This window comes from Vulpes lagopus, chromosome 3 (assembly GCF_018345385.1).
Source record: "Vulpes lagopus strain Blue_001 chromosome 3, ASM1834538v1, whole genome shotgun sequence".
In the NCBI taxonomy this organism is placed as follows: Eukaryota; Metazoa; Chordata; class Mammalia; order Carnivora; family Canidae; genus Vulpes; species Vulpes lagopus.
The window spans coordinates 97,894,019-97,917,300 of NC_054826.1; the positions used below are offsets into that span (position 1 = coordinate 97,894,019).

At 38.9% G+C, this 23,282-nt stretch overlaps 1 protein-coding gene across 1 annotated transcript in view; it reads right to left on the reverse strand.

Annotated features, from left to right (window-relative positions):
- Positions 1-6: 6 nt before the first annotated feature.
- Positions 7-23,282, reverse strand: part of LOC121488071 (cytochrome P450 3A12) — a 35,386-nt gene continuing 12,110 nt past the window's right edge. Inside the window, exons 5-13 of the mRNA XM_041750336.1 lie at positions 18,080-18,193; positions 17,736-17,824; positions 16,410-16,558; positions 11,578-11,705; positions 10,465-10,531; positions 6,586-6,746; positions 4,307-4,533; positions 1,469-1,631; positions 7-295 (exon numbers count right to left, since the gene is read on the reverse strand). Coding sequence (XP_041606270.1) covers positions 200-295; positions 1,469-1,631; positions 4,307-4,533; positions 6,586-6,746; positions 10,465-10,531; positions 11,578-11,705; positions 16,410-16,558; positions 17,736-17,824; positions 18,080-18,193 — 1,194 coding nt within the window. The 3' untranslated portion in view covers positions 7-199. The remainder of the gene's footprint in view (positions 296-1,468; positions 1,632-4,306; positions 4,534-6,585; positions 6,747-10,464; positions 10,532-11,577; positions 11,706-16,409; positions 16,559-17,735; positions 17,825-18,079; positions 18,194-23,282) is intronic.

Genomic DNA, 23,282 nt, shown 5'->3' on the forward strand with positions numbered 1-23,282 from the left:
CATTTCCCAGAGTTAAGAGTTTCTCATTCTGTGTCACCCTCTCTAATTTTTCCCACTCATTTTCCCTTCTTTCCCCTATAATCCCTTTCACTACTTCTTATATTCCCTACATGAGTGAAACCACATAATCAAAGGAAATTGAGGTCTCTGGTGTTCTGGGATAGTTTCTTGAAGAACAAAAGGAAGTCCTTAGGGAAAGTCAGGCTCCATTTACACTCCCATCTCTTGGCTCAACCTTGAGAACAATGGGCTTTTCAGGTTGAATAAGCCCTTGAGCATTTAATTTCAGGGGGATCTGCAACAGTTAAACAAGTATATGAGAAACGACCAATGAAAATCCAGCTAACAACAGAAGCAAAGCAGGCAAGATATATGAAGGACAATAATGCATTACCAATATATAAATACTACTTATAGATTCATATATCTCTGATTCTTTAAAATTATTCTGTAAGTTGTCAAGACTGGGGTATGTAAGCATTCATCCATCATTCATTCAACAGAGTATCTACTGACCACCCACTCAGTACCAGGCTGGAGACAAACTCATACTGGTTTATATACTTTTATATTTAAATTTTAAGTAAAAAGGATGAGTATTTAAAATTTAAAACAGATTCTTACCCATTGTGGCAAACAATTTTGAAAAGTGAGAGAGATAATTTTGTATACGTTGAAGCTTGTGAGGTCATCCTGAGTGTTTATTACACATTTTATCATACGAACATCTACACTGATAAACATCCTGTACTCTCTCCCATGGAAACATCCATCCATGATAACAGACTAGCATGGAAAGGGAGCACAGCCTGACTGGAGAAGGTGGAGCCAAGTAGCTAGGATGGCCTGGACCCTGGGACTCCTTCACATCAGTCAGGCATGTTTCACACCAGTGACTCTCAACCTTGCTTGCACTTGAGAATCAGTGGGGACACATTTAAAGCCATTCTCTGGGTGAATTATGTTAGAATATAGGATTTTTAATGAACCCACTGACTTCAGAGTAAAACCAAGGTTGAGAACCATGGTCACAATAGTGTCTATAAATTGTAGTGGAGAAGAGCATCATTCAAAAGTCACATCATGGTTATCACCATATTGCACATCATGATTGTGCACAACGTGTTCCTTTCCTTTCAGTGGACTTGAAAGAGATTTAAAACACCGCTCAAGATCAAAGGACTGTGCATAATAATTTCATGTGAACTACACTGACAGATGACCCTTATGGTTGGGTGGTTATGAATCACAGATGTGGCACTCAAGAGCTAAAGGAATCTTCAAGGCCACAGATGACTCTAATAGATTACTGGGCTGATATAACAAATTACTAAGGATAAATGAGCACATTTGCTCACAAACACACACACACACACACACACACGCACGCACGCACATCTATTTCATATCTCTTAGTTAAAAAAAAAAACAATAAAACACCATTTATGCAGAATGTTATCTCTCTGACCTGTGTTTCTTTACAAGGTTTGAAGGAGAAGTTCTGCAAGACCCTGACAAGGGCAAGTTTCATGTTCATGATCGCAAACCTCATTCCAATGCAGTTTCGGGGTCCAGTTCCAAAAGGCAGGTATGTATAAGGATTTATGCTGTCCTTCTTCTCCTTACTGAACCTGGTTCCACAATGGAAGTGGAAAACAAGTTTAGTTAATCATAAAAACCACAAGAAGTACATGTTTGGGGTTCTCAACCAGGAGTATATAGGAAACTTTGATGGGTTGGTTACTGTAATCCTGCCATGCTTATTCTGTTATGACAATTGTAAGCTACAGGTCATTAGATTCCCCTTGCCCTATGGGAGCATTCAGTCTTGCTGAGGACATGACATAAATGCTGCTGAAAAGATTTATCTTAGACACTAGAATTATATTGAGGGTGGTGTGATGTCCACACTTTGAAAGGCAAGCACGAAATGAGCCTGACTGGAGGAAAGGTAGGTTCATGCCTCCATTCCCACTTATGTTGGTCACATGCTCATAGAAAAAGGAAGTAGAGAAATGCCTCCTATGTTTTACCATTGTTATTTTTCCCTTCACATCCCTACACTCCCTGCTAGGACCACTCCCAACCACTTACACGGAAAAGATTTTCACATGATTTACATGGGCACGCGACGCGACTCGACTATAATGATACTTAGAACTATGTATAATCATTATAATCATTGAGTTTTTGTCTATCTGTTCTAAGACACTATAAATTCCTTTTGGGTTAGACCTATGCTTCATTCAAAATTCATTCCTTGGGATCCCTGGTTGGCTCAGCAGTTTAGCGCCTGCCTTTGGCCCAGGGCGTGATCCTGGAGTCCGGGGATTTAGTCCCACATCGGGCTTCTCTCTGCCTGTGCTTTTCTCTCTGCCTGTGTCTCTGCCTCTCTCTCTCTCTGTACACACTTTCATGAATAAATAAATAAAATCTTTTTTAAAAATTCATTCCTTAATACTTATATTAAGGAAACATGTGGATTTGGGAAAATGATAATGGCATTACCTGAGGTATTATTTAAAACTCCTTATACCATGAAGAACATACTGAAATGTTTACATGATATGCCTTAAAATAATATGGAAAACAGTTAAAGAATTATAACGGTGTGTGGATGGAGTAGCTGATATGGGTTAGTAGTTACTACGGAGGGGGGGAATATATAAATTAATTAAAATTATTTCATAGACTTGTGTCTATATAATGTTTGTGCATGTGTCAAAAATTCTCTGCAATAGGGGAGACTGGGTGGCTCAGATGGTTAAGCATCTGCCTTTGGCTCAGGGAATGATCTTCAGGTCCTGTAATCAAGCCCCGCATTGGGGCTTCTCCTTCTCCCTCTGCTCCTCCCTCTGCTTATGCTTGCTTTCTCTCAAACAAATAAAATCTTTTAAAAAAATTATTCATAAGGGGTACCTGGGTGGCTCAGTTGGTTAAGTGTCTGACCCTGGCTCAGGTCATGATGTTAGGGTCCTCCAGTGGAGCCCCACATCAAGCTCCCCGCCCAACAGGGATCCTGCTTCTCCCTCTGTCCCTCACCCCTGCTTGTGCTCTCTCTCTCTCTCACTCTCTCACTCACTCTCTGCCTATCTGAAATAATAAATAAAATCTTTTTTTAATTATTCATAATTGATATTTTTAATACATGGATTTCACTACCTGGCACAGTCCCTAACACATGTAGGTAAGCACTTCCTCTCATGGCTGAATGAATCATAAACAAGTACAGGAGTGATCACTGGTTTCTGTTTGAGAAGCTATAGGAGACTGAACAGCTGAACTTCTGGGAGCCATCAGGTCTCCTGGTCCAGAAAACAGATGACTTGGTCAACTCTAAGTTCTTTCAGCAAGTACTATGTGTAGATGCATTGCTAGCACTAAGGACACCATGCAACCAGAAAAGAGCTCTGCTGACAGGGACTTTGAGTCAGGGGCTAAACATCTAGGTCTCTAAAAACTCATCTAAATTTTGCCCACCAATACAATAAACAGAAAAGCATGGACTTTTGCAGAATTCAGGCTTACTCAAAGCCAGACTCTGCTCTGAATTCCCAGAAGAGAAAACTCAAGACCCCTCCAAGGAGGATGTCTAAATGGCTAGAGAACGGATGACCTCACTTTGGATAAATCCCAGATACTAGAGAGATGAGAGATGCTTAGAACTGCAACCACAGACAGCACAGGACCTATCAGGTCTCCAGCACACTCTGTCCTCAGGCTGCTGATCCTCCTGCCAGGGATGTGAACTCTCAGCACCACAGCCTCTGTCCTCACACTATACCTAGCAGACATGGTGGCGCAGGGTTACAAACACAGAATGCGAAAATCTAAGGAGTAAATCCAGAGAGCTAAAGAGGACAGAAACACTAAAGTAACAAAAAGTCCCATTTTCTCAATTAAGATAATGGTTAAGTATATTATGTATATACATATAATCACAAACACAAATATGGTACGTTGTTTATACTTTACTGTTACATTAACTCAGTACCTCAAAAATATATAATGCCATCTTAACTTTTAAGCTTCTATATATGCATAGAAAAATATCCACAAGGACATACATCACATGATTAATAATCCTGATATATTGTGACTGGTGATGATGTTAATTTTCTTTATTCTCAACTAGAGTTTGTAAAATTTGGACAATAATGTTCATTTTGTAACATGAAAAATACTTCTAAGAATAAAAATAGTACAAATAAATCATTGTACCACCACGCGATTGTCATCTATACTAAGAAGATACAGAATATCCTCCAATATGAGGGTGGGTTCCCCTTTGCACGGTTCCCTGTACCTTTCAGGTCGGAATTCCTCAGGCTCTGGCCAGAGATTCTGGTCTCGATGAAGAATAAAGGTTGGCACCATCACCACTGTCCCTTTGGGAATGAACACACCACTGATTTCCACATCTTTCTTACAGACCCTCTCAAGTCTACCACCGATTGAGTATAATCGGAGAGTTTCATTCAACACCATGTCCAGATATTCCATCTGCACAAGGGCATCGTAAGTGGGCAATGCCTGGAAGGAAAGAAACAGATTTTGATAAATTGAGATTTGGGGGCAGCCCCGGTGGTTCAGCAGTTTAGCGCCACCTTCAGCGTCGGGGGTGACCCTTGACAACTGGGATCAAGTCCTGCGTCAGGCCCCCTGCATGGAGCCTGCTTCTCCCTCTGCCTGTGTCTCTACCTTCTCTCTCTGTCTCTCTCTCTCTCTCTCTCTCTCTCTCTCTCTCTCTCAAATAAATAAATAAATAAATAAATAAATAAATAAATAAATAAAATCTTTTTAAAAATTGAGATTTGGGATCAAAGTTCAATGCACTGTATATACTAGTACTGAAGTATTAGGAACACCTAAGAATCATGTATTTTGATAAAGGGTATTTGTGGACATTTGAATGTCTAGATGTCCTTTGATCTACTCAATGGCTCACTGACATGTGAGTAATAGACATAAGCAGCAATAGTAATGACTGGGGGAGACCACTATGACAATCTCCTACACAGGGCCTGAAATCCTTCCCACTACCAGGTAATGGTTTTTCTTCCTTGTGTGAACAAACGTGACTAATAGAGTGTGACCCTTGACCTTTTTTCTTCATTTTTTGTTTAAATTTATTTTATTAACATATAGTGTATTATTAGTTTCAGAGGAAGAATTAGAATTAGAACTGACTGCTCAGTTGCATATAATACCCAGCGCTCATTACATCAAGTGCCCTCCTTAATGCTCATTACCCTCCTACCCTAACCCCTCTTCCACCTCCTCTCCAGCAACCCTCATTTGTTTCCTATACTTAAGAGTCTCTTATGGCTTGTCTCTCTCTGTGTTTTTTTTTTCATTTGTTTTTATTGAAGTTCTATTTGCCAACATATGTATAACACCCAGTATTCATCTCATCAAGTCCCTCCTCAGTGCCCATCACCCAGAATCCCAACTCCCTCTCTGTTTTAATCATATTTTCCCTTCCCTATGGCCCTTCATCTTAAATGAAATCTGTTGAAGTCTTTTGTTCCTTTCAAAACAGGGGCGACACATCTGTATCAGGAAAGGAGAATGTGCCACAGAAGACTCCCCTCTTCCTCATAAACTGTCCTAGTTGAAATATCCTGCCTTCCTAGTTTTTCAATTATGTTTACAATATTTGGAGAAAAACACTAAATAATTAGGGGAGATACTACTTTCTTTCAACGCAAATGGGGCAAGAGAAGGCTACAATTGGATGCTACCAATTGTGGGCACACAATTTCAGTTCTAGGAAAAGTAATACAGGGGATCAGAACCCTATTCTAAGCCCCACCCTCTGTTGCTGGAAGGGTCTCCTAGTCGTCACTTTGGAGTCTCACTGTTTGCCAACCAGGCCACTCCAGACCCAGAGGTCAGGTCTCTTCATAAGAAGGGAACTTCAGGATGGGCAGAGATCTGAAAACAGTGTGGGCAATATATGTCTATCACTTGCTCTTATGTGTAAGACCCAACATTGTACAGATTAGAGGTCAATCAGGATCCAAGCACTTGGCTCCTAGCTTGAATTCTACACTACTAGTTATGTGATAGTTTAAGAATGTCATATTGTCTCTCTATAGCTCAGTTTCCTGACTTGTTAAATGGAAATAATAGAGTTGACACTTCATAGGGTGTGTAGTAGAAAGTAGTAGAAACACACTGCTCACCCAGGATCATGGAGACCCCCATATTTCCTAGCTCACATGAACTGACGGGAAACCATTTTGCAAATGAGGGGTGAACTGATGAGATGTATGTAAGTCTGGAGCCAAACATTTGAAAATCAAGTGAGTAACACATAGTTCCTTATTACCGAGCAAACAATAAGTCCCCAGGTTCTAGATAATGCAGGTATAAGAAAATGGAGCCTCTTTACCTGGTATCGCCAATAACTGTCTGGAGCAGAGACTCACTCCCAACTTCTGCTAAGGCCCATATCTAACATGCGAATGTGGAAATAGGAGTAAACCTTTTTATGAAAACCTACTAGGTTTGAGGGCTAATCTGTTACTGAGACATAATCAAGCCTACACTGACTCCCTTCTTCAGGTATGACCCCCTCACCTTATTGGGGAAAGTCGCATCAATCTCCTCCTGCAGTTTCTGCTGGACATCAGGGTGAGTGGCCAGTTCATACATAAGGAAGGAAAGAGAAGTGCTAGTGGTCTCATAGCCAGCAAAAATAAAGATAATAGATTGGGCCACCAGCTCCAAATCAGATAGAGCTAAAAGGAGAAGAAACACATTTTAGCTATAGCAGGTGAATGTACAAAAAAAAAAAAAAACCACACTTTAGATAATGAGAAGTCCATTTGAAACTCCCAATTCCCTTGGGGAAAATGTAAAAGCAATTCAGAATCAAACTCAGAGTGGTTTGCACTCTGATGTCTATCTTACAGAGCCAGAAAAGCCAGAAGTTATCTTGATCTGGTTCTTCCTATGGTCTATACTATTCTTGGCCATCTGCTCCTGCTAATGCCACCCTCCGCACCAACACAGATAGGTAATTTCAGGAGATGGCATTTCTGTCTAACGTACATGGTGTTATCAGCATGACCTTTGGAGGATCCTAAAAGTACTTCAGTCGTAAGTAACATGGGATACCATTCTCCCCCAAGAAAAATTATATTCTTCTAGCTAAAAGAGAACTTAAATTTCTTCAGAGAGTTTGTGATACTAAGACTCAATGGTCAGGAAAAAATGAATGATCTTTCATCTAAACATATTTGTGGAAAGTGAAGAGAACAATATTGGGCTACTGATAAATTCTTGTTGCTCAAAGAGTGATCCATGGACCATCAGCATCTGCAGCACCTGGGAGTTTATTAGAAATGCAGAATCTCAAACCTCACCCTAGAACTATCGAATCAAAGTCTGAGCTTTCATGAGATGTGGTGATTTGTGTGAACAACCTAGCGTGAGAAGCATGGATTATACATTTCAGAGGTCTCAGCTAGTAGAAGACCTGGCACACAACTTCACAAGTGCATGATCTCCAATATGTACAGAAACTACGACACAAATGTGGTATATATATATATATACCACATCTTCTTTATTCATTCATCTGTTCATGCAGGTAGGGGGATGTGGTGACTGGGTGGTGGGCACCGAGGAGGGCACTTGAAGGGATGAGCACTGGGTGTTATACTATATGTTGGCAAACTGAAATGTACAAAAAAAAAAAAGACTGGTGATGGAACTGGCTTAATTAATGCCACCAAAGAAGCAGAAGAAAAAAATGTGTCAAAGGCAAGGTACTGACCAGCATGAAATATAGACGAATTGAATCCAGTGAATGGAATTAGCATCATGGCCTGAATTTCACCTTCCTTAGTGAATGGCCCCACTCTGAATATAAATTGGAATATCTTTTGATTTGCTCCTGGCATAAATTCAGCATGGTCATGTCCTAATCTATTTGACAAAACCTGTGTTAGGACCTTTAGTTACTGAGAGCACCTACCCACTACAAACCCATAATTCACAGCTTAAAACAATGCAAAAAGTGCTAGAAAAGTCTACAAAGTTCCGATTTCCCAGTCACACTTTTTGTGAAGCTGCTATTCAACTATCAAATTCTTGCCTTTCACCCAGTCACTCCATTCCCCCGCCCTCCTCCCCTTCCACTACCCCTTGTTCGTTTCCCAGAGTTAGGAGTCTCTCATGTTCTGTCACCCTCTCTGATTTTTCCCATTCATTTTCTCTCCTTTCCCCTTTATTCCCTATTTATATTTAAATTTTAATTAGTTATATTAAATACAGTTTAAGATTCAGATCTCAGGGTGCTTGGGTGCCTCAGTCAGTTGAGCATCTGCCTTTGGCTCATGGCTCAGGTCAAGATCTCCGGGTCCTGAGAACGAGCCCCACATTGGGCTCCCTGCTCATCAGAGAGCCTGCTTCTCCCTCTCCCTCTGCCTGCCACTCCTCCTGCTTTTGCTCTCTCTTTTTGTCAAATAAATAAATGAAATCTTAAAAAAAAAGATTCAGATCTCAGTGACACTACCCACATGTCACATACTGAATAATCACATGAAGTGGTTCTGTACAGGACCAAGCATATATAAAATATTTCCTTCATCACAGAAAATAGTAGAACTACATAGATAGATAGATAGATAGATAGATAGATAGATAGATAGATAGATGAGACATTAGTTATACACATATATATATTAGTGGTATGATAGAGTAAGCCCATCCTTTTTCTCTAGAATCAACTGTTATATTCAAGAATTTTGTGAGATGACTGTCAAACCATAGATAGCTTGAATTTAACCATGATGGAAATATTTCTGTCATAGAAAGAACTATAAATTAAGCCTGTTTTTTTTTCTTTTAAATACTCAGAGCATACTTACATCATGGGTTATGGATAAAGAAATATTTGTGTTGATCAGTGCTGTGTAGATATATTTTATGTTGTTAGATTGGCTCACTGAGAGGAAATAGAAGCAAATAACCCCTAGTAGCAACGAGTACTCCTAGATCCCAGATTTGGCTTCTAAATACCATTTTAACTAAAAGGAATCAGAGTTTCTTGGAGAAATGGCTGGTTCAGGGCTCATCAGGAGAAACAGAAGAGAAATCTGAGATGTCTCACATGAGGATGCAAGGTAATGCCCAGAAAATAATATGGGAAAAGGATACAGAATACTCTTTTTTTAATGGTGGATATACATCATTATATATATATATATATATGTCGAAACCCATAGCATATACATCAACAAGGATGAACTATAATATAAACTATGGATTTTGGGTGCTAATAATGTGTTGTTGTAGGTATATTGGTTATTTAAAAATTACCACATCATGATGGATTTTGATTGGGGATGCTGTATGTAGGTGGGCAGGGGAAATACGAGATAAATCTCTATGTCTTTCATTCGATTTTGCAGTGAACCTAAACTGCTATAAAAAATCAAGTCTGGGGCACCTGGGTGGCTCAGCACTTAAACATCTGCCTTCAGCTTAGCACGTGATCCTGGAGTCCCAGGATGGAGTCCCACATCAGGCTCCCTGCATGGAGCCTGCTTCTCCCTCTGCCTGTGTCTCTGCATCTCTCTCTCTCTCTCTCTCTCTCTCTCTCTCTCTCTCTCACTGTGTGTCTCATGAATAAATAAATAAAATCTTTTGAAAAACCAAAGTCTATTCAAAACATAAAAAAAGAAGAAAGGAAAAACAAAAACACAGGTGCCCACTTAAAGGGCTTCCAGACAAAAAATCTGAAAGAATCAAGGGTCTAAGAAAAAAATGATATAAGACACTTAGTAATATAAGAGATCATACCGACATATATAAAGAAACAAATACAATAATGAGGGCGTATAGAAAGCTCACCCTAACAATGGACTATTATTCAAAATATAGAAGAAATGGTGCAATTAAAGAGTCATAATTTTGTAACCATCATAGTAATAATAGTTTTAGTCAAAGACCATCCATGGATGATAAAAGTAGTAGATGATGATTTAAAGAGAAATACAATGTGTACACATACCTGCACCAGTTACTTCTTAATTACAAAAAGGGAAAAAACACTTGAAGTAGATTAAGCTAGTGACTAAAGTATAATCACGAGTGTTTCAAGTTACGGTCATCAACACTGGGGCCATGTACCTCCTTATGTGATGAAGGCTTGATGTGAATTTCCAGGCAGATTCGGTGGGTCTGGATTAGGCTGCAGGATTGACATTGGAAACAAGTTCCCCTGTGTCAGACCACAGACTGTTTTGTCTATGGTTCCCCTTCAAGCTTTGAACAGGTAGTATGGCTTGGTTTTTCTGGAAAATGCTCTGTCTACCTTTTGTATCTGAACATATTTCTTTCTTCAATTTGCCAAAATTCCATCTGCTAAAAATCTTCCTCCACACCTTGGAACCACCCCCTGTTTCTGAGCCACCTCATCAATGGCCCTCTGAAGCTCTTCTCGCTTACGTTTATGAGTGTCCATTTCTTTGGAATTCTGGGAGTTAATCATCAGCTGAAGAAAGTCCACTCGATGCTAGAAACAGAAAGAGAAATTTCAATGACAAAAAATCATTTGTGAAGTCAGAAGTAAATCAGACGTGAAGTATCCTGAGACTACGGCCCATTTACATCCCGAATTTAGACTAGTGTTCCCAGAGTCCTCAGTGAACAAAAATGCTCAGCTATAAATCTTGGAGAGTAGGATGTTTCCCTGACAGGAATCCAGCCATTATGTTCCATTGCTTTTTGGATCTTGCTTTCTCTGATCCTCAGCTTCTCTGACTTTTGAACATATCTTCCTGGCCCAAGAGTTGCCTGATCCCTCTCCTGTCACATCTACTAGCTAAGGAGAAAGTACCTGACTTCAGTCCTTTCTTCCAGCTTTAATTCTTAATGAATAGCCACATAGACCAATCCCTGACCTCTGCAGAGTCCATGAGCAGCTTCTGTGTCAGCATCTTCCAATGTCCCACACTCCCAGAACTCTGCACAATATTCAGTGATATCAGCCCTGTCTCCTTGTCCTACACATGTCCTACAGCTGGCCATCAGGCCTCATGAAGGCAAAGTTGGCTTAGCCAGCTTGCAGCTTCGGTGCCCAGAGAAGATTTCTACCCATTCCAGACTATGGCAGGGTCAAAGTTAACACAGACTGTATACTCCACCAGGTGCCTAATAGGACCTTCCCCTGGAGAGGGTGTAAGATAAGAGGCTTTGAATTTAAGGGATTCTTTGCCAGTGTAAGATTTGGCAAAATTACACTATCAGGAAAATGATTTTAAAAATAATTCTTATGTTTTGCCAATTTATTGAAGGGAAGTGGTAGTTTTTCTCTCACTAAAGTTTATGCAGTGACATACTAGTTGCTATGTTTATTATTAAATTTTAAATATCGTCTCTGACTCATCTCCTTCCCTGACCTTCACCTTTTTCATTCTCCCTAAAATTGTAGTCTTCTGCTCTAAATCCTATAGTTCTCTACCTACCATAAAAATATACTTAGAAGTGTGCACATTGGATATATACAGCTCAATAAAAGATCAAAAGTGAACACCCACACATAACCACCATGGGATTTACCTTTTGTTTATCTTTGAGGCGATTTTCCTTCATTCTTTTTACAGATTTTGTGAAAAAATCAGTAACACTTTTTGGAAAGAGCCAGATATTTAATACTTCAAAAACTGGGGTAAGGAATGGAAACAGTACTGTAAAGGGAAAAAAAAAAACAGTTGAAATTACAATGAAAATGCAAAATTTCCCTGGAAAATTATAACTTGGTCTTCCAATCAGAGGATTAAAAGACACCAGGAGTCATTCATATCAGGAGTTATTCCCTCTATGATTTTTCCTCGAATTTTCAAGCCAATGGCTGGGCCAGAGCAAGTCAGACATAGGGACCACCACTAGCGCAGTCAGATCAGTGTTTCCTACCACATCTCCGGAGTGACCAAAGGAACAGGACTATATCCCTGAATATCTTAGCCTTTTATTTTTGGACTAGAGCCTATTTGGAAACACTAGACCATAATATGCTACTTTAATTAATCATGCTGTTTAAGAAATTGTTGTCAAAATGAAAATAACACATAGTAGCCCTTTTACCACAATGGAATATAATTAGAAATCAGGAACACAAACAACATTGGGAAACTCACAAATCTGTAGAAATTATACATGCATTCCTATATAGCCAGTGGGCAAAGAAGAAATCAAATGGGCACTTTAGAATCGTTTAGAGATTATGAAAATGAAGAAATCACATACCAAAGCTCATGGGATATCATAAAAGCAATGACCAAAAAGAAATTTATCATTATATACACCTGCCTACCAAAAAGAACCAAGATCTCAAAGCAATGAGCTTTCTGTCAAAAACATGCCAAAAATACAAGAGCACACTAAAACTAAAGCAAGCAGAAGGAAGCATATAGCACAGACAAGAGGTGAAACTTATGAAATAAAAAAAAAAAAACAAGAGAAAATTCGATAAAAGCACAGCTGAATCTTTCAAAAGACCTTGAGGTGGGCTGACCAAGAAAAAAAAGGAGAAAAGATTCAAATTACTGTCATCAGAAATGAAAGAGAAGATTACTGCCAACATTACAAAAATAATAGGAATATAGGGAATACTATGAACAACTATACACCAATAAAATAGATGAAATGGAAAAATCCTAGAAAAAAGACGAGCTAGAAAGTGATATTTAAAAAAAAACCTACAGCCAATCTTAAAGACAAATAAAAAGACTGAATTTGTAGTGAAGATACTACTAACAAAAAGAAGCTTAGCTCCGTATGTTTCACAATTAAGTTCTAGAAAACATTTAAAGGAGAATCAATGCGAATTTTGTACAAATTCTTCCAAAAAACAGAAGAGGTAGGAATACTACCAAACTCATTTTATGAGGTCACTATTACTCTAATACTAAAACCAAACAAAAAAAATAAAATAGAATAAGACTACCGACCAACATATCTTATGACATGTCATCTTATGACATCACAAATCTGCAACAAAATACTAGCCAAATCCACAGTAACTTCTTACAAGATACATCCACAAAGGCAAAAGAAACAAAAGCAAAAATGAACTATTGGGACTTCATCAAGATAAGAAGCTTTTGCACAGCAAAGGATACAGTCAACAAAACTACAAGACAACCTACAGAATGGGAGAAGATATTTGCAAATGACATCAGATAAAGGGCTAGTTTCCAAAATCTATAAAGAACTTATTAAACTCAATACCAAAGAAACAAACAACCCAATCATGAAATGGGCAAAAGACATGAAGAGAAATCTTACAGAGGAAGACATGGACATGACCAACATGCACATGAGAAAATGCTCTGCATCACTTGCCATCAGGGAAATACAAATCAAAACCACAATGAGATCCCACCTCACACCAGTGAGAATGGGGAAAATTAACAAGGCAGGAAACAACAAATGTTGGAGAGGATGCGGAGAAAAGGGAAGCCTCTTACACTGTTGGTGGGAATGTGAACTGCTGCAGCCGCTCTGGAAAACTGTGTGATGGTTCCTCAAAGAGTTAAAAATAGACCTGCCCTACGACCCAGCAATTGCACTGTTGGGGATTTACCCCAAAGATTCAGATGCAATGAAACGTCGGGACACCTGCACCCCGATGTTTCTAGCAGCAATGTCCACAATAGCCAAACTGTGGAAGGAGCCTCGGTGTCCATCGAAAGATGAATGGATAAAGAAGATGTGGTTTATGTATACAATGGAATATTACTCAGCCATTAGAAACGACAAATACCCACCATTTGCTTCAATGTGGATGGAACTGGAGGGTATTATGCTGAGTGAAGTAAGTCAATCGGAGAAGAACAAACAGTGTATGTTCTCATTCATTTGGGGAATATAAATAATAGTGAAAGGGAATATAAAGGAAGGGAAAAGAAATGTGTGGGAAATATCAGAAAGGGAGACAGAACATAAAGACTCCTAACTCTGGGAAACGAACTAGGGGTGGTAGACGGGGAGGAGGGCGGGGGGTGGGGGGGAATGGGTGACGGGCACTGAGGGGGACACTAGATGGGATGAGCACTGGGTGTTTTTCTGTATGTTGATAAATTGAACACCAATAAAAATTAATGTATTAAAAAAAATACTAGCCAAATGAACCCAGCAATGTATCAAAAGAAGGATATAACATAACCAAGAGGCATTTACCCCAGTGATGCCAGGGTATACAATACAATAATAAATTTTTTTAAAAACCACATGGTCATCTCAATACAGGCAGAAAAAGTATTTAACAAAAATCCAACACCATTTAACAATAAAAACACTCAACAAACTAGGAACAGAAGGGAATATCCTCAACTTGACAAAGGGCATCTACAAAAAACTCATAGCTGATACCACAATTAATATAAACTGGACACTTCCTGCTAAGATTAAACAAAACAAGGATGCCTTTATAGTCACTTCCCTTTTTAAATATTTATTTATTTATTTATTTATTTATTTATTTATTTATTCATGAGAGACACAGAGAGAGGCAGAGACATAGGCAGAGGAAGAAGTAGGTTCCCCATGGGAAGCCCACTGTGAGACTCAGTCCCAGGACCCCAGGATCATGCTCTGACCCAAAGGCAGACACTCAACCGCTGAGCCACCCAGTGTCCCTCTATAGCCACTTCTATTCAACATTGCCCTAGACATCCCAACCAAGAATTTGAATACATATTTATCTAAAGAAGTTATGTAATAGGCAACAAGCATATAAAAAGTTGCTCAACTTCACTAGCCACAGGAAATGCGAAACAAAATCACAATGGGATACCCTTCACACCCATTCAGATGGCCATCATCAAAAAGATAGACAAGTGTAGACCAAATGTTGGCAAGGATGGGCAGAAACTAGAACCTTCATGCTGTACTAGTGGGAATGTACAATGATATCATCATTAGTGGAAATGGTGGAAAACAGTTTGGCAGTTCCTTATTGAATTAAACATACTATATCTTAGTAACTTAGCAAGTTACAATGTAAAACGTTGTACAAATATAGCAAAGTTATTTTACAATTCCACCTCTGAGTACATACCCAAAGGAATTGAAAACAAGTATTTAAACAAAAACTTGTGCATATATGTGGATAGCAGCACTATTCACAAATGCCAAGAGTTGGAAACACCCAAATGTCCATCAAATAAAGGAAGGATAAACAAAATGCAATATGTCTATTCAATGCAATATTGTTCTGCCATAAAAAGAAGGTTCTGATGCATGCTGCAACATGGATGAATCTTGAAAACATTATGCTAGTGAAAGAAGGCAGCCACAAAAATCAGATGTTATATGACTCTCTGTATGAAGAGTCCAGAAGAAACAAATCTGTTAAGACAAAAGTAGATTAGTGGTTGCTTAGAGCTAAGGAAAGTGGGAAGTAATAGTAAAAAAAGTACATGATTTCTGGTTGAAAACAATATTCCAACAATGGACAGCAGTAAAAGTTACACACATCTTTGAATGCACAAGAAGAATTTTCAGTTTCATTGAGTTATAATAGACATATTGTACTATAGAAGTTAAGGTGTACTGCATATAACTGACACACATATATAATGAAATGATACACAATAAGATTAATTAACATCTATCTTCTCCTGTAGTTATAAAAACAAAATTATCCACCATTATGATAAGAACTTCTACAAACTACTCTCTTGGCAAATTACAAATACATCATACAACAGTGTCTTTTTGTTTTGTTTTGTTTAAGATTTTATTCATTTATTCATGAGAGAGGCAGAGGCATAGTCAGAGAGAGAAGCAGACTCCCCGTGGGAAACCTGATGGGGGACTCAATCCCAGGACCCCACGATCATGCCCTGAGCCAAAGGCAGATACTCAACAGCTGAGCTACCTAGGCATCCCTAGCAGTGTTAACTACAGTCATCAAGTTGTATTTATCAGTTTGATACTTATCTTAGAGCTGAAAGTTTGTACCTTTGGTCACCTTCATTCAAATACTATTCCCAGCCTCTGCCTCTGATCTCCTTTTTATATTTTTTTTTTATTCCACACACAATTGAAGTCATACAGTATTTGTCTTTCCCTGTCTGACTTATTTCATTTATCACAATGCCCTCAGGATCTATCATGTTGTCCAAGTACAGGATTTTCTTCCATTTTTATGACTGAATAAGATTCCATGGTATACACATATCACATTTTCTTAATCCATTCCTTGGTTGATGAACACTCAAGACTGTAAAAATTGAATTGTACATTTTCAAAGGGAGACTTACATGTTATATGAAGTTATATCTCAATAAAATTGTTGTTGAAGGATAGGAAAAGAGGAAGTGAGGGAGGAAAGAAGGGGAGAAAACAGGAAGGGAGGAGAAAAAGGAAAATAGCCCTGTACGTACATATTGAGAAGAAAAATGGATCAAGGAAATCAAATTTTAAGAGTTTCTTGATATTTTCCACAAAGGGATCTTGTGGGTTGTTGAGGGAATCAATGTTCACTCCAAACGATGTGCTGGTAATCACATCCATGCTGTAGGCTCCAAAGACGCTGTGAGAGAAATAAAGATGCGAATAATTAAAATCAGTACCTCTTTACTATCCTTATCCAATATTTGCAGCAAGAAGTACATGTAGATTCTAATGTCCAGGCAAGACAAGAGCCACACTTCCACCTGCTGGATCATCTGAAGAGTCTATATCCCATCACATTCACTCATGAGATGTTCATGAGTTATCAGTGATTCAGCTCACCTCGTCCTGGGGGTGATGGGGTCTCTAGGGCAAGTTAGACGGACTTCTGGGATCAAGAAGCTTGATCTCAGTCATGGAGATCTATAGACCCAAAGATGGAGAGCTAGAGATCTAGTCATGGAGGGCTAGAGATCCAAAGATGGATAATTTACAGTAGTGTGTTTTGAGAATGGGCAATAGAAGGTAATAATCACAGTATCTGAGCAGGACAAATAGTGGAATAATTAACCCTTCCTCGGGGAGTCAAGAAAGTTGAAACTGATCTGGATCCTCTCTTACCACAGTCTCTATGTTCAGAGCTGATTCCTCAATAGTATGTTACAGAACACCAACACCCTGTTCTGTGCTGCCAGGAACACCACCCCTTCTATACTCCTGCTAAGTCTCCTGAATGACCCACTCGGTCTCAGCTGCAGTGATCCGAGATTGCCCTGAGGACTCACTCACTTCTGGAAAATAGAAGAACTAGGAATGTTATTACTTTAAAAATACATACTAATTCACACCAAAATTGATCTTAAGAGTTAATATTTAGTATTTTGCTAATATCTGCAACAAAATCAGGAAGGGGTTTAAGTTGTTCCAAATTCCACATGAAAACTTTCCCCACCCAGTGCCCACAATCTGTACCAAGGGCTCTCCACCCCCCGCCCCCACCATTCCATGCCTCCTACACTCACAGATTTGGTACAATCATGTTTCCTTTATTCAAGCATATATTTTTGTCTTCCAGGGTATTCAAGGTAACATTATAGCAGATAAATTAATCCTGCCTCATGTGCACAAAAGAAGACCCTCTCCCTCCTGGCTGCTCTGCCTTTTTAGGTGAGCTACCTCTCCTTGGCTGGCCCATTGTTGTAACGCCACACGTCTACTTCAGCTGTGGTAACTAAACAGTGGGAATTGGGCTCTGTGGCAGCAGTTGGAAAGTGTCGTGACAGAGTTGGAATCCCAGAAGCTGCACTCCTACTTACTCTTTCAAGTTGATGGCCTTGCCTTTCTCTGCCTCCTTCCTCAGGTTGTTCACCAACACATCTCCATACTGGCCAATGATGGGGAACATCTACACACAAAATATAACACCATCTGAAGTTAAATCCAAGAATCAAGTCCCAGAATGACATGGCTTTCACAAACATAGAGCAGGAAAGGACATTTAATAACAAATTTTATCATGTTTCTTCCAGGACATGAAAAGACCATTTTCTAGGAAGCCCAAAATCAGCAGACTAGTCCTTAGAAATGGACTACAATCTTATTTCCTACCTGTCCCCAGATGTATTCCTTAACTTTCTAATTGAACCTCTTCTTTTCTTACCTCCTTGAGCTTTCCACTGGTGAAGGTTGGGGACAGCAATGTTCGCATTCTCTTCCATTCTTCATCCTCAGACAGAGAGATGGCACTTTTCATAAATCCCACTGGACCAAAAGACTGGAGTCAAAGCAAAACACATTTTGCCCTACATAAGTTTTGAAGGCCTCAAATGTTGTGGAAAATTTGTTAAACATGCAGAAATTGTTCAACAAATATTTAGTGATTACTGACTTAGTAGCAGGCTCTATGGTAGGTGCTTAATCGATATTTATCCCAAATGCTTAGCTTCCTGTAAGGCTGAAGGAGTTATCCAGCCACATGAGTGCTTTCTAGCATTTATATTCCATCTACTTTTCAGTGTAAATGTGGTATGGAAAATTTGGCAGCAAAACTACTCCTCCAGAAGAATACACAGGATTAACAGCTTGTACATTCTTCTAAACTGCAGAGTAGAATTGGATTGGTAGAAGATAGCCAGATAGCCCTGTCAAATGTATGTTGCCTCAGACCAGTTCTGCCTTTACACATATCTATATCATGAGCATCTCAAACAGATGTCTTGATAAGGTGATTTAAAAAGAAAAGTAGTTAACAATAAAAAGATTAGGAATCCATTTGCTATTGTGAATAAATGATGTAGTTACATGGAAATCTTTCCCCCTATACTTTCCCCAAAGGAACATAAAGAAAAAGAGTTAGATAATTCTATTTCTCAGCTTGGAACTTGCCTATCAAGTCAACCAGCTTGAATGTTTCTTCCATATTTCTAAATTATATTTTGTTTAAAGTGGGTATCTCCACGGCTAAAATTAACAACTCAGGAAATAACATGTGTTGGCGAGGATGCAGAGAAAGGGTAGCCTCTTACACTGTTGATGGAAATGCAAACTGATGCAGCCACTCTGGAAAACAGTATGGAGGTTCCTCTAAAAGTTAAAAATAGAGCTACCCTCAACACAGCCATTGCACTATGTACCCAATGTTTATAGCAGCAGTGTTCACAATTGCCAAAATATGAAAAGAGCCCCGATATCCATTGACAGATGAATGGATAAAGATTAATTATACATATATAATTAAATATTATTTAGCCACCACAAAGAAGGAAATCTTGCCATTTGCAACACTGTGGATGGAACTAGAGGGTATTATGCTAAGCAAAATAAGTCAGGTAGAGAAAGACAAATACCATATAATTTCACTCATATATGGAATTTAAGAAAAAAAGCAGATGAACATAGGTGAAGGGAAGGAAAAATAAAATAATAGGAAAACAGAGAGGGAGGCAAACCATAAGACAATCTTAACTATAGGGAACAAACTGAAGGTTGCTGGTGGGGATGTGGGGGGGATGGGGTAACTGGGTAATAGGCATTAAGGAGGGCACCTGAAGTAATGAGCACTGGGTATAGTATGCAACTGATAGATTACTGAATTCTACCTCTGAAACTAATAATACAGTATATGTTAATTAATTAAATTTTAATTTTAAAAATTTTAATTAAAACAAAATGGATATCCCCAACACCATTTCATGATAAAAATCTCACAAACCAGGAAGACAGGAAAACTTCCACAACTTAATAACAAACACCTAAAAACTCTAAAGCCAACATCACCTCAGTGATGAAAGATTGATGTTATATCACTAAGATGATGAAATAGGACACATCAGCCTCTGTCATCCCACAAAGGAGCAACAATTAGATGGCTATCCATAAACAAAAATAAGTCTAAGAGCTTAGGAGTCAAGTTGAAGTAAGAAACTTCAACAACACAGTAGACTAAAATTCCTGAGAATAACCATACAAAAACAAGGTAAGGGAAATAAAGTCATTTTGCTTGCATCACCCCATGACCCAGGCCAGCACTGCTCAGCACAACAGGATACTCCCTGATCTGCCACAATTCCCCTTCTTGGGTAATGAGCAGAAGGATAACCGACCATTTAGCCCCAGTCCTTCAGGGCATGGCACTAGCAACTGTTTGGTTTCAAACCTTCCAGGGACTGGCATAGCTGACACATCTAGACATAGCTAGGAACAAAGAAGGGCAGGACTACCAGTATCAGCGAAGTGGCAGGAGTAAACACAGTTCCATGTACCACTCTCAGAGGACCCTAGCAGCCTTAGCTCCTGGGGAATCTACAGCCAGCACAGCACTGTGCACCCTCTAAGATTTTGCTGCAGTTAGTTTCACAGGTTTTCTCATTTGCAGATGCAGATGCCTGAGTCTGCTGTGTCCCATCTGCATTCACTTGAGTTGCCTCAGCCAGCACCACCCCCAAAATCCTGAGCCCTAAAATCTATACCACCAACCACTCTTGGCCTCTGTAACTGGGCATACATATAAAACACCATCCCAGCCCCAGTACCTTTCAGGTACCTGAAGTCATGCCTGACTCCTGTCACTACACTGCACTGCCACTGAGACTACAGCTAACCCCTGAAGTTGTACACCCACAACCATGCCAGTCTGAACTCTAGTCATGAGTGCCTGCTGCTGTTTATGCACTACAGGCTAGCCCTGAAGCCACGTGAGTACACACAGACAGCTCAGGCATTCAAATCTACTTGTGTGCCCATAGTTGGCATAGGCCCTACCACTGGCATTAGCTCTGTTCTGGGCATAAGACTGCTTTCAGCCCCTACAGACAAGTGTGTGTAGAGCACCAACTCTTGCCACTATTCTCTTTCCCCAGTCCTATGGCACTGGATCTGGTGGTGCTGTTGAAGACCCCAACAGACACCACAGGCACAAAGAACCCTCTACTTCACTTGCTGCTAAGGATCATGCAGTTGCCAATATTGTGGCCCCCAACTGTCTGAACCAATCATGTCCTGGGGATTATTTCAAATAATTCAGTCAGAGTGGAGAAGAAAAGAAAGAATGAAAGAATGGAAGAACGAAAGAATGAACAAACTGGGGGTGGAAAGCCTACAGGAACATCCCTTATAGGACCATCAAGTGAAACAATATTCATGTTATGGGAGTCCCATGGGAAAGAGAGAAGTGGGTAGAATACTTATTTAAAGGAACAACGGCTGAAAACTTCCCAAACCTAGGGAAATGTATGGAAATCTTGGGAAATAAGCTTGAAGTCCCCAGTAAGATTGAATCTGAAAAACACTTCTCCATGAGACATTATAGTAACACTGTCAAAAATTGAACCCCCCAAAAAATCTTGAAAGCAGCAAGAGAAAAGGAGCTCATCAAATACAAAGGAACACCATGGGACTATCAGTGGATTTCTCAGCAGAAATCTTGAAAAGCAAAATAGAGGGAGTGATTTCTTCAAAGTGTTGAAAAAAAAAAAAAACCAACTAAGAATACCTTACCCAGAAAAACAAGGCTTTCAGAAAAGAGAGAGAGATAAAGACATTTCCAGACAAGCAAAAGTAGACAGAATTCATCACCACTAAGCCTGCCTTACAAGAAATACTAAAGGGAGTCCTTCAAGTTGGCAAAAAAAAAAAAAAAAAAATACTTACTAGTAACATAAAATCACATGAAAGCATAAATGTAACTGATAAATATAAATACATAATTCACAACACAGTGATATTGTAGTGATAATATGCAAATTACCTGTAACTCAAGAGAAAGCTAAAAGACATTTTTTTTAAAAAAGGAACTACAGTGAAATAAGTCAATCAGAAAAGGACAAACATTATATGGTCTCATTCATTGGGGGAACATAAAAATTAATGAAAGGGAATAAAAAGAGAGAAAATGAGTGAAAATATCAGTGAGGGTGACAAAACATGACAGACACCTAACTCTGGGAAATGAACAAGGGGTAGTGGAAGGGGAAGTGGGTGGGGAGTTGGGGTGACTGGGTGATGGGCACTGAGGGGGGCACTTGGCGGGATGAGCACTGGGTGTTATGCTATATGTTGGCAAACTGAACTCCAATTAAAAAAATTTTTAAAATTAAAATAAATAAAAGAGGAACTACAGCTAAAATAATTTGTTAGATACATGTTATAAAAATGTGCAAACTGTGATACCAAAAACATAAAATTGGTGAGGAGGAATAAAAGCATTGAGTTTGGATTTAAACAAATTTAAGTTCTGATCAGCTTAAAACAGACTGCTACATCTAGAGGATATTTTATGTAAGCTCCCTGATAACTCCAAAACAAAACCTAGAGTAGGCACAGAAAAGATAAAGTGAAAAAAATCAAAGCATTTTTCCCACAGTTGTGGGAAAAAAGCAACATGAAATTACAATGGAAGATGGGAAGGAGGAAAAATTGATCAATTAAACAGCTGGACTAACAAAATGACAATAATAAATCATTATCAATAATTACTTTAAAATGTAAAGGGAAAGATGAATAGATACAGAAAATTAAATATTACTCAATCTTAAAAAGGAAGGAAATCTTGTCATTTCCAAGCATGGATGAGCCTGGACAACATGGACAACAGGGTAGGAGCACTAAACCAGACACAGGACAGGATTTGCACGATCTCACTTACAAGTGGAATCTAGAAAAATGAAGTCAAGCTCAGTAGTAGAGGGTAGAATGGTAGTTATCAGAGGTTGGGGCAAATGGCAGATAGAAATCACATCGTACAAACTTTTGGTAATGAGATGGATAAGTTCTGGAGCCTGAATATACTGCATGGTGATTATAATTATTAATACTGTACTATATACTCAAAATTTACTTTAAAAGTAGATCTTACGCATTCTTACCACACACATGCACATAGAGTAACCCTGGGTGGTGATAGATATGTTAATTCATTGGTCATAATCACTTCACAATGTATATATAAATCAAAACATCACACTTAAATATATACAGTTTTCATTGTAAATATATATATGTAAAAAATAGTTAAGTGGTGAAAAGCTGAATGTTTACCCCTAACATCAGGAACAAGGCAAAACATTCACTCTCACCAGTTTTACCAACATACTAGAAATTTTAGCTAGTGCAGTAAGACAAAACAAAGAAATAAAGACATACAGATTGGAAAGATAAAAATAGGAGTGTCCCTATTTCAGGTGACATAATTGTCAATGTAGAAAATCTTGAGGAATATAAAAAAGAACACCTCTGCATCTTAAATAAGCTAAGCTAGGTTTTAGGAAACAAGATCCAAGATTGCTAGAACTCATACAGCAATTTGGTAGCGTGGCAGGATACAAAATCAATGCCCAGAAATCAATGGCATTTCTATACACTAACAA